General features: G+C 46.3%; 1 protein-coding gene across 1 annotated transcript in view; it reads right to left on the bottom strand.

Moving 5' to 3' along the window:
* PCSK6 (proprotein convertase subtilisin/kexin type 6) overlaps positions 1-17,108 on the bottom strand; it is a 120,583-nt gene that overhangs the window by 56,475 nt on the left and 47,000 nt on the right. Inside the window, exon 7 of the mRNA XM_067555586.1 lies at positions 9,563-9,735. Coding sequence (XP_067411687.1) covers positions 9,563-9,735 — 173 coding nt within the window. The remainder of the gene's footprint in view (positions 1-9,562; positions 9,736-17,108) is intronic.

The raw sequence follows: 17,108 nt of genomic DNA, 5'->3' as shown, positions 1-17,108 counted from the left end.
TGCAGGCTAACAGAGCCACCTTGTTATATTGATCTTTCCTCTAACCTTAGCACTGTGACAGTTAGCTCTCTTCGCTGCTGCTCGAGCAGAGCTCAAGAGCCTGAGTTCAGTCCAGATTTTAATTTTAGCTGGGGGAGAAAGTAGGGATTGGAGTGTCCAAAGAGATAAGTGCTGTCTGAGTCCAAGGCCTCTTCTGAGCCAAAGGAAATTGTAATGAGAGAAGAGGAAGAAATTCAGTAGGAAGGACTAGGTCAGACGAGATTCCTACCTCAGCCAATGCTGAAAATCCGCTAGGCTCTTGCTTAAGAACAGAGGTGACATGATAGAGGAGGATCTTTGTCTGATCTTTCTTTAGGACGTGTTTAGACAGTAATGCCATTGTGGCCTGGGCTCTAGGTCGTATCTGGCTCTCATTTGCCCCAGCGCAGATCAGGGATGACTCCACTGACGTCAGTGAAATTAGGGTAGTGGAAAAAAAAAAGTGACACAAAAAAAGCAACAGTCTCCCCTGCCGCCACCCCTGCCCAACAAAAGAAGAACAACATCCAAGGCTAAAAGAGGGCACGAGCTACAATAACAAAGGTGGCTTGGCACCAGAATGGTTAAGCATGACACAAATCATTCACATTGGCTGGGAAGCTTGTTAAACATTAGCAAATCGGTATGTCTTTCATATCACCAGCTCCATTGATGGGGAGGTTTTGTGGGGACATCACGCAAAGATATGTAAGACCTTGACTCATCTGTTCGGGATGTTAGGCAGGTCCTGCTAGTGAATGACCCAGAGGTATTTTTGGCAAGACCTGCAGGTCAATGCAACCTTTCAGTAGGTAAGGGCTCTTTGACGGAGGATAAAGAGACTTCCAGTGAAGCTACGGACACAGGAAGAAAAGCTAGAGCCGTTCCTAATACTTCTCTTGGAAACTCAGAAAGTTGGTTCATTGACATACACTGACATACATGTTGACATAGACTTTCAGTACCTTTTAAAATAAGCTGTGCCGCCTTCTGAAATGGATATTTTGCTTTTCTATCCCACTTTCCACAACTAAAACTCCTCTCAGAAGAGAAGACTGGCTTAAGCTCATTGAACTTGAGAGTCAACCCACAAACAGTAATAAACGAGCTGGAGGAATAGTAGCTGGGATGGTACCCAATTGTCTTGGGTTCTCCCTTTATCGGGGGAGAGAGCTGGCATGCGTCAGGGAGATATTTTGGAACTAGCCTAGGCACGTCTCTGCCTACATACTGCAGAGAAATGCTTTTCTGCTTCTCCCTCCTCATCCCAAGACAGCTTGTTGAGTCACCGCTCTGATGACTGGGAGATCGCTCAGCAATCTTCAGTCACTGAGTTGATGGCATTCTTCGTGAATTCTCACTTAACAGAGTGGGCTGCGTGACGGCTGCCATCTTCTACTCAATCAAGAACTTCCCAGCGTGCAAGTGTGGTTCCCCACAGCAGACCATAAAACACATCACCACCTACTGCCCAATTTATAAATATGAAGGAGGCATCACTGCAATAAATTCTGCCACTCCTGATGTAGCCATTTAGCTCAATCAACTTCAGGTGAAATTGTACACCAGCCATATGAAACAACAAAAAGAATTACAAGACAGCAGGCTTCCTCTGGCAGCATCAACTCCCAGGGTCTGTTTTGTTCTGAGAGTTCAAGGCAGAGGGATGGTTTATTACCTGTCTTGCTCTACTGCTGGGCTGATAATCTTTTTGTTGACCCTGCCTCTGGATACAAAGAGTAAATTGGCTTGCTTTCCTCACTGTGTTTAAATTTTCATTATCTGGTCTGCCTCACAGCCACATAAAGAGGTAACTTCCATAGGAAAGATTAACAGAGTTATCTAGAGGTCTACAGGGAAAAGTACAACTTGATAGCCAAATTGTTCTACTGTCCTCTACCAACAGATAATTCTACCTAGATATGAAGTGTAGTGAATCTTTGGCCAACCACCACTGACTCCTCAACATGCAACTTTCTAGCACAGCTTTAATGTCTCTCGCTTTTTCTGGATCTATGAAATTCTTACATCCTAATCCAGGCTTTGGTTAAGTGTACAGTGCAGTCAGCTCAAATGTGCTGGATCTTTCTCCACAGACCCTGGCAGAGCTTTTATAGAGAAATTGATGTGCTTTCTATGTTTGGTAGTGCAACATTTTGCAACCTGACACTCTTTAGAGCTGGATGTAGCAAAAAAGCGATATTAGATGATTGTCTATTCAAAGTTAAGATCCATCAATCTATTAACAGAAAAAAGCTGGACATCTCAGGGTGGAGTCTAAGATTTTCTTAACCATTGTTCAGATGACCTAGAATTCAGTCATCAGTTGTGAAAGGTACACAAGGGGGAAGATTTATCATTGATTTTGTAGGTGATAAGGATGCAAGGAACTGACATTTTCCCTCCTGCCCTTTGTAAATGACAACACTAGAGTTAGAACGGCATAAGTTCAAGTGTTAATCATGGTTCCAAAGCATGGCCTCCAATCCGGAGCTGGGTGAAATTTTTCGACCCAAACCTTTTTCGATCAAAAATGCAGTCAGCAACCCCAAAACACTTTGCAAATTTGCACTGGTTTCGCCAAATTGTTTGAGATTAAAAAAAAAAAAAAAAAAAAAAAATCACAGAAAGTAAAAAATGTTGTTTCCACGTTTTCAAAATGAAACATTTTGACTTTTCAATCAAAATTACTTTTCTGTTTAGAAACTTCCTCCAAATGTATTTTAAAACATTTAAAAACACAGGAAAAACCTCAAATTGAGACAAAACATTTCATTTCAACGGACAATAATTTTTATTTTATTTTTTTTACTTTTCAAATTTGCAAAGTATTTCAATTTTGGTTCAAGACAAAGTAATTTCCCCGCAATTGTTCAGAATTACCAGCAAACCGAAAAATTCATTATTTGCACGGTTCTACACCTCACATCTGTTTCACAATGTACATCAGAATATGCTGAGAACAGATGGCACAGTCAGATCCTTGGTCTTCTGTACCCGGGACCAAATTCTGTCCTGACTTAAACCCCATGCAATAACAACTCCAGCATGGCCACACAGGACATAAACTAGCCCTTAGAGCCCAATGGGGTTATATTAAGTCAGCAGCAGGCATGCAATTGATTCTCTGTCTGCCTGAAGACTCGCCTCTTCCCCCTCGCATTAACTGGGAGCAGGGAGAGGAGAAAACACTGACTATTTCTGCTGTCTTTTCTAGCCGTTATTGAGATAAAGCCTAACCCTTCCACCCTACTGAATTGGAAGGCAAGAAATGCTCCTCTCCTTAGCTCTCAAACAGCTAACAGCCAAGACTTCTGCAAGTGGGCTTAAAACACGCCCCATCTCCGTACAAAACCACTGCTGGACCAACGGCACAGGCAGCGACTGCATGGGTTCCGCAGTGCAATCAGAATCTGATCCCACTGAGCTGCTGTAGTGTTTGAAACGGGCCCACATTAATGTGCACTAGGGAACTTTAAGTGTGTGCCAGCAGGGCCCACACGGGCCATTAGTGCACGACACGCTCGTGCAAACTGGAATTTACACCTTTCCGGTGTGGACTCATGCACCATGTAGACAAGCCCTTAGGAGATTATCAGTTTGAAGCAGGTTGGGCTGGATGCTTCCTCTTTCCATGACCCAGTTTGAGGGGGTTTTGACACCAGCAGGCCTGTCTTCTGGTTTTAATGAGACCAGTTAGAGCACAGGATAAATATTCTCCCATTAGCTCAGAAATGAATACGGTGTGGCCGAGAAAGCAAGCCACAAGAAGTTGAATTCGCTGGCACAGTCCCACTGCTAACAGATAGTGGCTATATTCGTATCACCAGTAAAATTCCATTGGAAAGATTTATAACTCCGCCGCAGCAGTTTGCTGGGGTTAAAGGTTACAGTTAACCCGCCATTTAAGGGCTTTCTTCACTAATTTAAAAAAATAGGCTTGGCAATTAGAATTTATGTAAATAGGGGAAAAAAGCTTACGGCTCTCAGGTGCTTTGTGGCTCTCGGAATTGGTTGTAAATAAATGACAAAGGCCTGGATTGTCCCTGAGGGGGCCTGGGAGAGTTTTCTTCCTGCTCAGCCAGAAGTAGGAGATAGGCGGGGAGTGCTGTCCCCTTGGAAACCTCTATCTCCTGCTGGCCTCCCTACAGCTTTGAGAGTCAGGGCTGGTTTCAGAAGGAGACAGAGATTGGCCAGGCTCCCTGGCATCCTTCCCTGCCCCGGTGGACTCACCAGATGTCCAAAGAGAAATTCAGGAGGAAGTTCAGACAGCTACCGGGAAAACCCTGCCAATGGCAGCATGGCTCTTGCAGGAACCGTGATGCAGGGGAAAGCAAAGGGAGCCAAAGGAGGCAGGTTGGGGGGAGGAGGAGGAGTGCCTTCTTCACGAATACACCGGCTCTGCAGGGTTGGGAGACCCCCAAATCATTCATTTCTAGATTTTAAGGCCATTGCGATCATGTAACCTGACCTCCTGAATGACAGGCCAGAGAATCCCACCCCGCGATTTCTGCATGGGGCTCATCACGTCTGGCTGAGCATCTCCTTTAGAAAGACATCCAGACTTGAGTTAGCGACAAAGAGGACACCACACCCCTCGGTAAATTGTTCTAGTGGTTAATTTCCCTCTCTATTAAAAATCTGATTTCCAGGCCCTAATCTGTCTCCTATCCCCTCAAAGGGACAACCTGCCAGAAACTCTGAGAGGTGGACCTCAGATTTCCCACCCCACTCCTCTAAGGGTTTCTCCAAGGAAAGGGATAACGTGGCTCAAATCTGGACCAGAAATTTCTGTAAGGGTCTAATCGTGCTTCATCTGGTGAGCTGATGGTTTTTGAAGTAAATGAAAGCTGCAAGAGCCGTGATTTGGAAACGGCTTGTTGAAACCATTTCCTGACCATTGATAGCACGGGCACACCCTTGCGTGCGGGTGATAGCGCAGGGATCCAAACAGCCAAGTGCAGGCCCGCCGACGGGGGGGGGGAAGAAGAGGGGCAATTGCCCAGGGGCCCTGTGATTTAAAAGGGTCTGGGCGGATGGGAGAATAGATATGTATCCCCCTCTCCTCCACATACCCCTTCCCCAGAGCCCCACCACTTGCGCTCTCCGCCCCTCCCCTGAGCTGAGTTTATTTATTATGCGCCACACAGATTCCTGGGCATCTGAAGAGGTGGTATCTGCTACTCAGCTTCCCGAGTTCATCACTAGCTCGCTGGGGAGTCCAAGGGACCTGAGAAGCTGAGTAGCAAATATCACCTCCTCCGCCACATGGCAACCTGCATGGCAGATAATAAACCAGCAAAAATGTCTGGTGGAAGTCCACTTAGACCTCAGCCATTCCTTTCTAGGGGGTCATTGACTGTTCTGCCCTGGGGCCCAGAATTGCTCTCAGTGGGCCTGGCCAGGTGTCCCTATCAACTGCTTCAGCCTGCTCTGCCACACAACTTCCATATGGAAAAAAGAGGGTAACCAGGAGCCTGTTGCCCCGTTTCTATATATTCGCATTGAAAGAACTCACCTACACTTCAGTGAATCCCTCTTCAGAGTAACTCTCCCAAACAGGAAATTAAAGAACGAGGGAATAAACTCCCCCACCCTATTTTTAGATATCAGGAACACTGTCTGGGGCAGGTTCAGAGTCCCTGCTGCTGAAGTTCTTGTTTTAGTAATGATGCTCTGCAGCTATCTACAGTAGAACCTCAGAGTTACAAACACGGGTTACAAACTGACTGGTCAATCACACATCTCGTTTGGAACTGAAAATACATGAGCTGCAGAGACCAAAAGTAAAGCAAATACAGAACAGTGCTGTGTTAAACATAAACTACTAAAAAATAAAAGGAAAGTTTTTTAAAAAAGATACTTAACAAGGTAAGGAAACAGTTTCTGTGCTTGTTTCATTTAAATTAAGAGAGCTAAAAGCAGCATTTTTCTTCTGCACAGCAAAGTTTCAAAACTGTATTAAGTCAACGTTCAGCTGGAAACTTTTGAAAGAACAACCAGAACGTTTTGTTCAGCGTTACGAACATTTCAGAGTTACGAACAGCCTCCATTCCCGCAGTGTTCGTAACTCTGAGGTTCTACTGTATCACTGTCACCCCAAAATTTCAAAGAGTTTTACAAAGCTGCTATCCTGATTGCACAGATGGGGAGCCAAGGCTCAGAGAGAGGATGAAATCTGCTCTGGGTCACAGAGTGACTCAGCAACACAGCTGGCAAGAGAAGCCCAGCTGTTCCAACTCAGACTAATACTCTAAATACGAGAGCCTGCAGCTTCCTTTTCTGCAGATCTCCGATACATATGGCATGAAAGGGTTATTTAAAGACAGAACTTCAGTCCTTGAGCTTTGCATTTCTCCATTTTGATGGGCTTAATGTCTTTTAGCTTAATGTCCATCAACAAGATTTTTCCGCTCTGGCTAAGGGGAATTCTAACAGTTCAGTCATGTTTCAATTTAGGTTTTGAAATGCAGACGTTTTGGGTTCAGCCGTTCTTTTTAGGTGACAAATCTGAGGAATTGTCCCAGATTGAGGTGGCATTAGAACAGGTTTTGGAAAAAATTGAGAAATTAAACTGTAATCAGTCCCCAGGACCAGATGGTATCCACCCAAGAGTTCTGAAAGAACTCAAATGTGAAATTGCAGAACTGTGGTATGTAACCTATCATTTAAATCAACTTCTGTACCAGATGACTGGAGGATAGCTAATGTCCCACCACATTTCCCGCATTCTACTTCCCCAAAAATGTAATGCCACTAGAAGAAAAATGAGGAGAAGATGCCAAAGTAAGGACTGAGGAAGAGGCCCGGCTTTCTCAGGGGATTTTTCAATACCAGGTTTAGACCACTGCAATTTAAGATTCCCCAAGGAGCCTCTTTTCCTCCACACAGCCTTAAGGAAACAAACAGTTGGCTTCAGTGTTTCAAGAAGCTGTGACAAGTATGACTAGTCCCCTCCAAAACATCCCTTCCGCCCCTGCCCCTTCAGCGGGCAGTACCAGTAACAGCACAGTCTTGTAAAACCCTTGGTTACAGAATCATTGTCACCTACCATTGAATGGATGAAGCGGAGTAGATTTCTGAAGGGTGGCTTTTGCCCTGTGTAGTTGGCTACCATCAAAAATGCTGTATTAGCACCTCCTCCAGAAACTCAGAAGCTGGATTTTCATACAGCGTCTTCCCAGAAGATGGAGGTTAATCTATCAAAAGTCCTACTGGCCACATTTAAAATATGCTGTAATCTGCAACTCTCACCTTTGAAGGCTCTGCCTGAAACTCTGCTCTCATCCCCTTATTCCTCACTCTTGGACTTGTGCACGACCCACAACTGATTATAAACTCTTCAGAGTAGGATCTGGGTTTTCCAGTAGGGTTATACTACTACAGGAGAAATCACAATGTTCTTAACATTTCCAAAGTCTAGGGAGGTGCCTGGGCCCAAACCAAAGGCCAGGATCCATCACTCCTTCAGACTACTGCTACGTAGTAATGGGTCCTGATCAGTGGTATCGGGCCAGAAAAGAGAAACCATCCCTGTGACCAGTTCACATCAAGAAGGCCACTCAGTGCAGAGCAGCTGTCGAAAAAACCTCTAAGATATCAGGCTGTATTAGCAACGGGAGAGAGAATAAGGAAATACAATGATGTTGCATTCTTCTACCGCTCATGTCCTTCCACCACAATCATAGGTTTTTCCAGTGTTGGGCACATCACATGGCCTGGTCTGTAGACCTGGCACAATCTTCCCCAGTGCCTGGTTCCTCCAGGAGCCAGCAAGCCAAAAGACGTTCCATGGTTTCACTGCAGACCCGTGTCGGGTCTTTGGAATAGCCCCCCTTCCACATATTGACGTGTGACCTGCCAGCTCTTGTTCAGAGGTGAGGTAAACATCTCCCAGTCAACCAATGACACTGTATAAACCAGCCCTCTGACCTGACCTTAAATAATGCATTCGCTCTGGGCCATGCCAGCTCCAAGAAGATGCAGCAGTAATAGGAACATTCCGGAAGAAGGCCAAGAGAGGGATTAGCGTTTGGGGCAGGCAGTATTTGTACAAAGAGATGGGAGGCAGAGATGGACAACGGACTCTCTCTCATAACAGGAGCACCTGATATGAACAAATTTAAGACGGATAAAGGGAAATACTTTATGCAATGTGGCAGTAACCTATCCAACGTACAAAGACAGAATATCAGATGCTTGGTAAGACTAAAATAAGAATGAGATCTTTACATGAACAGGGTCTGTAGTTACACTAGCCCAGACAGTATTACAGAGACAAACAATTCTCATGCTTCAGGGTATGTGCTGATTACTAGCTGGGGTCAGGCAGTAAATTCCCCTCCTGCTTTACCGGTGTGCACAGTTTGATGCCTGGCAGCAAACCTGTGGGTCCAAATCCCAGTGCCGCTTTGATGCTTCCAAGGCAGAACACGCTGCCCCTGGGGTGTAGAGGGGAGGGAGATGGGAAGCAAAGTGTGCACCTCTCATACCACAATAGCCATACTGAGCACCAGGCAAGCAGCACAAGCAGGTTTGGAAACCATGAGTCCTCCTAGTCCTTACTGGCTAGCCAGGCTGGTTGTCAGCTATAACACAAAGGCGGGAGATAAAGTGTGTGTGTGGGGGGGGAAATAAGAGTGTGGGGGCAGTGGACTTTCTTCAATGCTACAACAAAGAGATACATCTCCACACACACCCTCCTCCCCCTCCACAGCCCCTAATCCCTCAGGAAATAAATCTAATTAATAATAAAAAATGAGCTCCCTTCAAATACTTCTAATTTATTAACCCAGTATAGCTTCCAGCCCAGGATTTCAAATTAGACCTCAAAGTAAATTGCCCTCCCTGGTGGGACACAGCCTGAGCCTGCTATGAGCTACATGCCCATCTTTCTCTCGGGGATTTCCTTGACATGGGGAAGTGCTTGTTTATGTTGGTATTGATCAGTGCACTCGGGGAAGCCTTTTATTTTATTTTTAATGCCACACATGTGCCTAGAACATCTGACATGAGTATATTTTATAAAGCCTTCCAAAGAGCTTTCCGGTGCATTGCTTTGCTGAGGGTGGAGTGAGATTAGGATCACGCCTATTTATTTGTCGCCAAGGCAGATGAACCCACGTCAAGCATTTGAATACCTTTATAATTCGCAGATTGGGGGACAGGGACACTGGGGAAGGAAGGGAAAGGGCAAAAGGGGCTCAAATGTAGATCCAAGTCAGGATCTGAACCTGGCAGCTAAAGCCCATTTCTAGTTTCCAGAGGTGCCAGATGCTGAGATAGTGTTCTGAAGTCACCTTGGCCTCGTCTACACTAGGAAAAATTGGTCATGATTCACCCCCAGTGCAGCTCCATATGTGGCAGACACAGTGGCAGATATGGTATAGACGAGGCCTGGACATTTAACTTTCTGTCCTTTGTTTAATCTTCTAAACCCTGCCCACGCTGCCCTCAGCCCCAACACACACACGTATTTAAGCTTCATATGCAGCAAAAGGGGAAAAAAAAAATCCGTGTCTCCCATGCACTCTGTTGTCCACACCTTTTTAATGCCATACTCAAAAGCCTGTTTGGCCAATTCACCAGGTCCATCAACTGTCCTCCCATCATCATCTGGCCCCCAGCTTGCGCTGTAAATGTCAATGTAATCGGGTCTGATGCCAAGCGACTTTGCTTCAACAACATCTGTTACATCTCCATCTAACATACGAACGCCTAAAAGCACAAAAACATTAGACGTTAGGGCTTAATGGCTTTTATGAAAAGTGCAAGGATTGCAATCAAAGACCTTTGTTAGAGGCTGCTGAGAACTGAAAGGCTGGTAATGTCTTGAATAGCTTAAAACAATGCCGCTGTGTGTACTCTAATGAGATCTGAAGCGTGAAGTTCTTATGCTATTTTGGAAACATTTCCCCCCCTCTCACTTTTCTCTCGGTGTTGCTGATTTAATTGCAAATGATGGAAAGGAATTAAAATCATCCTTCATTTGGAGCGCTCCGGGCATTCTGATACACCAGCTGGATTCAGGAAGTGGCCCAACTACAGATTTCACCAACGTCCTTCTCTCTACCAGCAGGAACACTTACAAAGGTGCACGAGTAGTTACTCAGAGTCCCACATCGGCTGGAGAATATACCTTTCAAATTCTTTCAGTCATAAAATTTCTCTGTTAAACTTTTTTCCCTGTTATAATTACACTTAATCAAATCATTCATTCATTTCCTGAATACTCACCAAAAAGCCCCCTCTGAGAATGTGGTCGGAATGTGTGAGAGCTTAGTTCATGCACTTTATCTAGCAGTAGTTACACCCCGTACTTCATTTGCCATGAAAGAGGTGCCGGGGCTCAATCAGGTTTTTTTTTGTCTCTCATAAATGATGTGGCAAGCCCAGAGAAGCCAGGGCTCTGGGCCTGCCCAAGGCTCGGGGCAGCGCCAGCCTCTTCCCTGGGGGGAGGGCTAAAGCAGGCCTTAGCTCTCCTTTGCCATCAGGCCCCGCCCCTTCTCCTCCTCTTCCCCCTGAGGCCCCGCCCCTGGCCAGTCCAGAAGCCAGAGCCCAGATGTGGTAAGAGCCGCCCAGGGAGAACAGGCTGCTGTGGGGAGTCCCGGACCTCCATCTGCCCTGGGTGGCACACCACGGGGGTGGGCACATGGGCTGGGCGGGGCTGTTCTCAGGCCCCCCGGTATCTCCCTCAGGTCAGGTGGAGGGTCCTGGGCTCCCCACAGTGGCCAGGCTCCCTGGGACCTCTTACCACGACCTGGCTCCAGCTTCTGGGCTGGCCTGGCCAGGGGGCGGGGCCTCAGAGGAAGAGGCGTGGCAGGGGTGGGGCCACGGAGGGGGTGTGGCTCCTGCATGCGTCCCACTTTTGCCTTTCGAAAAGGCGGTCACCCTCCTACTGCTCAGTGAGCAATGTCGTATGGATGACTTTGAAACTTTAGAAGCCCAAGGATGAGATTTTCAAAGCCAACTATGAATTTAGACACGCCATTAGAGCTGGTTAGGAATTTTTAGATGAAATAACTTTGGTTGGAAAATACTGATTTGTTGAAACTGAAACTTTTTGTAGAAACGTATCCGTTTTAATGAACCTTTTGTCAGGACGGCTTCTCTGATCCAGGATGAACTTTCTGTCAGAGAAAGAGGGAGACACCAGAATAGCCAGTAGCCCAAAAGTTGGAGATGGGTGACCCAGGTTCAAGTCCCTTCTCTGGTCTGGGCTCTTGGGCTGAGAGGGCTCCCTCTGTCATGAAAAATTTCAGAAGGTCTCAGTTTCATACCGATGTGGAATCAAAACAAATTCCTGCAACCTTGAAATCTTTCACGACATAGAATTCTTCTCTTCCAGCTAGCCATACACACAACCGGAAGCTGTCTCTCTAAACTCCTCTGGTGGCTTTGAAAATGTCTACCTGTGTTCACATCTCCTGGAAAAGATGGGGAGAATTTTATTCGCAACTGAATAATAAAGATTCATCGGTACCTTGAAATCAAGATGAAAGTCAGAGGGGGAGAAAATGTAAACACAATATCCAAAATGCAGTAGGACAAGCAGACCATTTGCAATCTAACCTCATAGCAGCTCCACAGGCCACAAAGTTGCCCAAGAGATATGATGAGGGGCAAAATATAACCACTGGAAAAGTAGCATTTTAAAGCTTGAAATGAAGATGCTCTAACTGCCATGCTAAAGAGGAGGACAAGTGGTATGTGTGATAGCACCTTGAACTTCAGCTCTTCATCAGCTGTTTGTTTGAAGTCTTTCTCATCTTGACACATAAGGGGCCTAGGTTTTGGAACAGGGAATCCCTGTGACTGTGAAGATTCATTCAATTGGAGAAGTGACAGAGCTAGGCTGGCTTATTGGGGAAAGCAGCTTTCTCAGCCAGGTGAAGTCCTGGCGTCAATCTCAAGGGAGGATGCGTGTCTGGCTCTTCTCTCTACAGCATGAGGCAACTTGATGGCAAATGCCCAAAGGGAAGACAGAACAAAACCAAAACAAAGGAATGGGTCGGAAAGAGCCAATTTAATAAGATGTGGCAAAGGCCATTCCTGGCTTGTGAAAGGTGTGACAAAGCTCTTCCTCTGCCTCGGTGGGGCCAGCGCTTCCTTCTAGCGGTAGGTCAGGAAACTGCTTCGCCCCTTAGTGTTCTTCCACCCTCTAGTGGTGGGGGAGGGTAATGCAGCTGCTCTAAGATGGCTGTTCCCTGCTAGCTCCCAGTCCTATCTCTTGCCCCTCCAGTGAATGGCCGGTAGTGGGGGGATGGGGAGAGCCAGTCCCACCCTCAACTCCGGGCCCCAACCCAGGGATTCTACAAGTAGCAGCCTCGTGCTGTGGCTTCAGAAAAGCTGCTAGCATCCCTGGGTTACTGCCCCGTGCCCCTTGACTTAATGTTTGGGCCCTGCTCGGACGGGGTCCTTCCTGGCCTCCTTGTCAGGGGAGGCTCTTGACCCCCTGACAGCCCCACGGGCATGGTAGGGCTGAACCAAATGTCCAGTTCTATCTTCTCCTTCTGACGGGGTCCCTTCCCTTAGGCCTCCAGGCCTGGGAAAGGTCCTTTGCGCTCTTCGGGCAGGGTTTTTCCCTCCCACAGTCTTTGTACCTGCAGGGTTCTCTCCTGCCAGCATTCTGCTCCTTCTCCAAAACCCTCCTGGCTCTTGACAGCATTTTGCCTGCTCACACGCTCTGGTAGCTCACCTCACTCTCACAACTCCAGCCACACCCTTTCTCTGGAGGGGAGGCTTTTAACAAGTCCTGGGCGGGGCCTTGATTGGCTCCAGGTGTGTTAATTAACCGGGAGTAACCCCTGCTCAGCTACCAGGGGAAAAGAGACATGCTGAGCCTGGGGCTGATATATCGGCCTTCTAGCACTTTCTGGTAGCCATCCAGTCCGACCCTGTCACAAAGAGTTTTGCACCTATAACATTGTCACTGAATCAAAGACGTTAACGACTCATGAGATTGTGCCTCATTTCCCTGGGAACCACCAAATGAGGCAGTGGTCATAGGAGACCAAGGAGTCAGTTTATTGGGAAACAAAAGAGATTCTGTGAAACAAATTCACCTTCGTGTAAGTAAGTACAGCAAGTACAACCCCAAGCATTCAAAAATTATGAATCAGGCCCCAAACATCATGAGATTTTTTTTTAAGGTTCATGATTTTTAAGCCAAACAATAGACTTGATTTATTTGTTTTGGTTTTTTTCAGTCTGGTTTTAAAGGCTTTAGGGTGCACTCACTTCACATTTTCAACCTCTTCTCTGCAACCCACAGGGCTAGAAACTTACTTTTACAAAACAGGAGCTGAGCTTCTCATGGATTCACTTGATTCCAGCAGCTGGGTATTTAGGAAAAACTCCAAATGCTGCAGGACTCTCGATCAAATAGCAAAAGCTGAAAATGCTGTAAGGAGACACACCCATCTCCCTTGGGCAGCAATGGGAACTGTGGCCACTGTCCCCCGTCTGACTCGGTCTGAGCTTCTATAGGGCAGGAGTTGGGCTGAGGCGCCTGCTTTAGTTCCAAACACCGACTGCCACTAACACCACTGGAGCATAACAGTTCCTTGCATGGTGAACACGGCAGTGGATCGGCTTGCTGGATTTAGGTAGTAGCAATGACTCTCCAGTGTATTTTTTACCATCAGGCCCCACTTGTATCAATGTGAGTGAGCTCAGGCTACACTTTCCCAAACGCTAGAGCCAACATTCATGTGCATCTCCTATTAATGAAACACGAGGATAGGGAAGTGTACACAGGCTGCCTGTGGCTTGACGCATGCCCATGAAACGGATGAGGCTGCGTCTGATCACAGAGGTTATCCTGCTGGGGAAAGCCTGATCCACGTTGAAACTGGAGTGACCTGTGAACCACCCTATGGGAACCGGGGCTCCAAGGAGGCTGGGTGGGACAAGGATTCAAGGCTTTAGAGGGTATTTAAGAGGAGTCCCTGTCCCTTTCCCACCGGTCTGCTAAAGAGACCTTGGGGCAGCTAGTTGTCCTTACTCTGCCCCTTCTCTCTCTCTCCCCCCGCAGGCTCCGAGCGCTGGGAAAGCACTGAGAGCAGAGGAGAGGGGTCTGTGCCAATGCCACGGCATCCAGCCACAGTCAGGAGTCACTGCAGGGGAGCTGTCCTCTGCTCCTGCAGACCTGCTGGGGGTGCGCCAAGGCACTGGTGTGTGGCACGTGGGGTGTCAGGGGGAGAAACGTCAGATGATTTTAACCAAGGCGTCGGGACTTTTAGCCAAGACGTCAGGCCAAGGTGGGTGAAGTAATATCTGTTAGTGGACCAGTTTCTGTTAGTGAGAGACAAAGGCTTTTGAGCCACACAGAGCTCTTCTTCAGGTCTGGGAGAGCTGTGTGTGGCTCAAAAGCTGGTCTCTCTCCCACCAGCAGAAGTTGGTCCAATAGAAGATATCACCTCACTCACCCTGTCTCAGATGATTTTAACGGTTGTTTGCACTGGGGTGATAAATGGAATTTCATATATTCCAAGGCCAGCAGGGTCCATTGTGATCATCGAGACAGTCTGACCTATTTTATGTTCGGACGTGTGTTTTGAACTCCTTACACGATGCTTTGATAATCAAACAGCCCCGAGGAGGGACATTATTGAGGCAAGAGAGTGTGGCATGGAGTCTTCGGGGCATCTGAGAGGAGGAAAACTGGGGGCCCCCATGCTGAGAGGGGGCACTCAAAAGGCAGCCGCCCTGGTACACATCAATAGCGTGGACAAAAACAACTCAGCCATGTCTGTTTCCTTGCTGCTAAGTCAGTCTAGTTTTGTAAGACTGCTAAGTGGCCTCGTGTTGGAAAGGCAGCATGGGATCGTTTTAGTGCCTGCTGTAGCCAGCCAACCCGACGCCTGTTTATAAAAATGCACTTCCCTTTCCACATTTATTTTTCTTAAACCAACAAATGCAGACAGATTGAATTACAGTTGCAGCTGTGCTCTGAGACAACAGGCAATTCAAAATATATTTTTTCTAACTCGGTCTGCTGCCAGCAGAGAACAATCTTAAAAATACAAAACAAAGGAGCAAAGATGTTCACAAAAGCTTCCTTTCTTTGCAAACTTAACTAACAAAACCAAAGAGAACCCTAAAAAGTAACCCCAGGGCAGGACTATATTTTATAGCAGCATTTTAAGTTTCCTAAATATCATGGACAAGTGATGGGATTATTTTTTGTATCTTCTACAGAGGTGCTTATTATTCAGACAGAACAAGGCTTTTTTTCAGTTAGCCAGTCACTATTGCTCCTTAATCCATCATGGATTGACAAATGTGAGGGAAAACAGTTCTATCAAATCATTGTTGCTTCATCTCACACATTATTCATTCTCAAGCATCTTAATTCAAAGCACTCTGTAGCGTCGTGATTCAAAGCACTAAACTCACCACGCGGTAGGGGGGGAAAGCTTGCTACCGAGCTCCAGGCCCGATCCGGCAAGGAGCCAAGCTCCGTCAACTCCAGAGAAGTCAGCTGGAGTTGGGGGTGCCTGGCACCTTGCAGAATCGGGAGCCACCTCAGCCCGTGAAGGGATGACTCTTCTTCAGAGCCATGTGTTCAGAAGGCATGTAAAAGGAGAAGAACTGAAGCAAGCAGCAGCTTTGGGATAATGTAAGCCATTCGCTGGACTGCGTGCATTATGCATAAGGCAGAAGGTAAGGCAGAGAGGCTCCTTACCTCAGGATCACTTCTACCTTGCCTTTTAGCTAGGATCTAGTCATTTAATATCTGACAAGTCTTAGAACGAGGTGGAGGTGAAGCTACATCCTGGACCTGATGGCGGACACTCTGCCCATCTTGAGTGTCTATGAACCAGTGAAGGATTTGCCTTTAGTGAGTCTGCAGTGAAAAGATGGGCAACTGGGACTAAGGAGATCTGTACATAATTCCTGTCTCAGATCCTGTGTGACCTCAGGCAAGCCACAATCTCTGTGCTTCAGTTCCCCCATCTAAAATGGGGCTAATAATACTTGCGTGCCTCACAGGGGTGCTGTGACATTTGTGAGGCATGATGGCAATGATACTGTATACACCTAGATAGATGGTCTTAAAAATAAGCTGTATAAATTCTCCCTTTACTTTGTTCTCATTAAAGATGTTGCCAGTTATACACTTGTTTTGAGAGAAAATGTCCCCTTCAGTCTCATCATATAGCAGATCCAATATAGCTACCAATCAAATCCAAATTTATATGACACTAAAGCAGGACCCATAGATTATAGAGTTTGTAAGAAGAAAACCAAAGTTAAATAAAAGAAGGGCGGGTGGGGGAAATAAATCAGCTATTTCCCATTGAGTAAGCAATAAAAGTTGCAGAATGAAAGCTGTAGAGAAGAGAAGGGGGGGAGGAGGGGAAGAAGGTATGCCAGGACCATTTTTTGTTTATTGAGTAGTAATGTATTTTGCCTACAGCAAACAACCAGCAATGCAAGAGCAATGAAGAGCAGCCAGTAAAATTAGATTGTAGCTTTTTGAGTGTGACAAATAGGCCTCCCCGACAAGTTTTGCTCATTAATCGTGAGTTTATGTTAGTAATCCATCTAGAATTACTTTTGCTAAAGATACAGCACGTTTTGTTTTACCATCAGCCGCTCTAGATGGTTAGGTTTAAAAAAATTGTTGAAAAAACTACAACCTCAAGCTGTCTGTTAGTTTTATTGTCTTGGTCGACAAAGCATTCCTGATCTTCCCACATGTGCACACATCAAGGCACCCATTAAAGAAATCAAATTTTAAAAAAAATGTAAAGCATTTTATAAAGCTGACAAGTAGTTGCTGCCTCCATGATTATGAAGGAGTGCGTGCTTGAAATATAATGTGTACATTGTAGGCCTGATCATGTTGGGTGCAGAGTACCTTTAACGCCAGTTGCAGTTGATGGAAGCGAAAGGCCGTGCATCCACCAGGCAATCAGCATCTTCAGTTTGCCACAGCCTTGATTTATACTGATGGCATTAGCTTCTTTCAGTGCTGCCTGCTTCAAAAACAGGGAACTGTCACAAGTGCCCTTCACCAGCACAAAGTGTAAGTGGATGCACCATACTTGCATGGATAGCAAACAAATCAAAATAGTTCTGTC

This window comes from Emydura macquarii, unplaced genomic scaffold, assembly GCF_026122565.2.
Source record: "Emydura macquarii macquarii isolate MOO-44397 ecotype Brisbane River unplaced genomic scaffold, CSIRO-AGI_Emac_v2 contig_1644, whole genome shotgun sequence".
NCBI lineage: Eukaryota > Metazoa > Chordata > Testudines > Chelidae > Emydura > Emydura macquarii.
The sequence above is the reverse complement of the archived record's forward strand: the minus strand, read 5'-3'. Positions and strand labels throughout refer to the sequence as shown.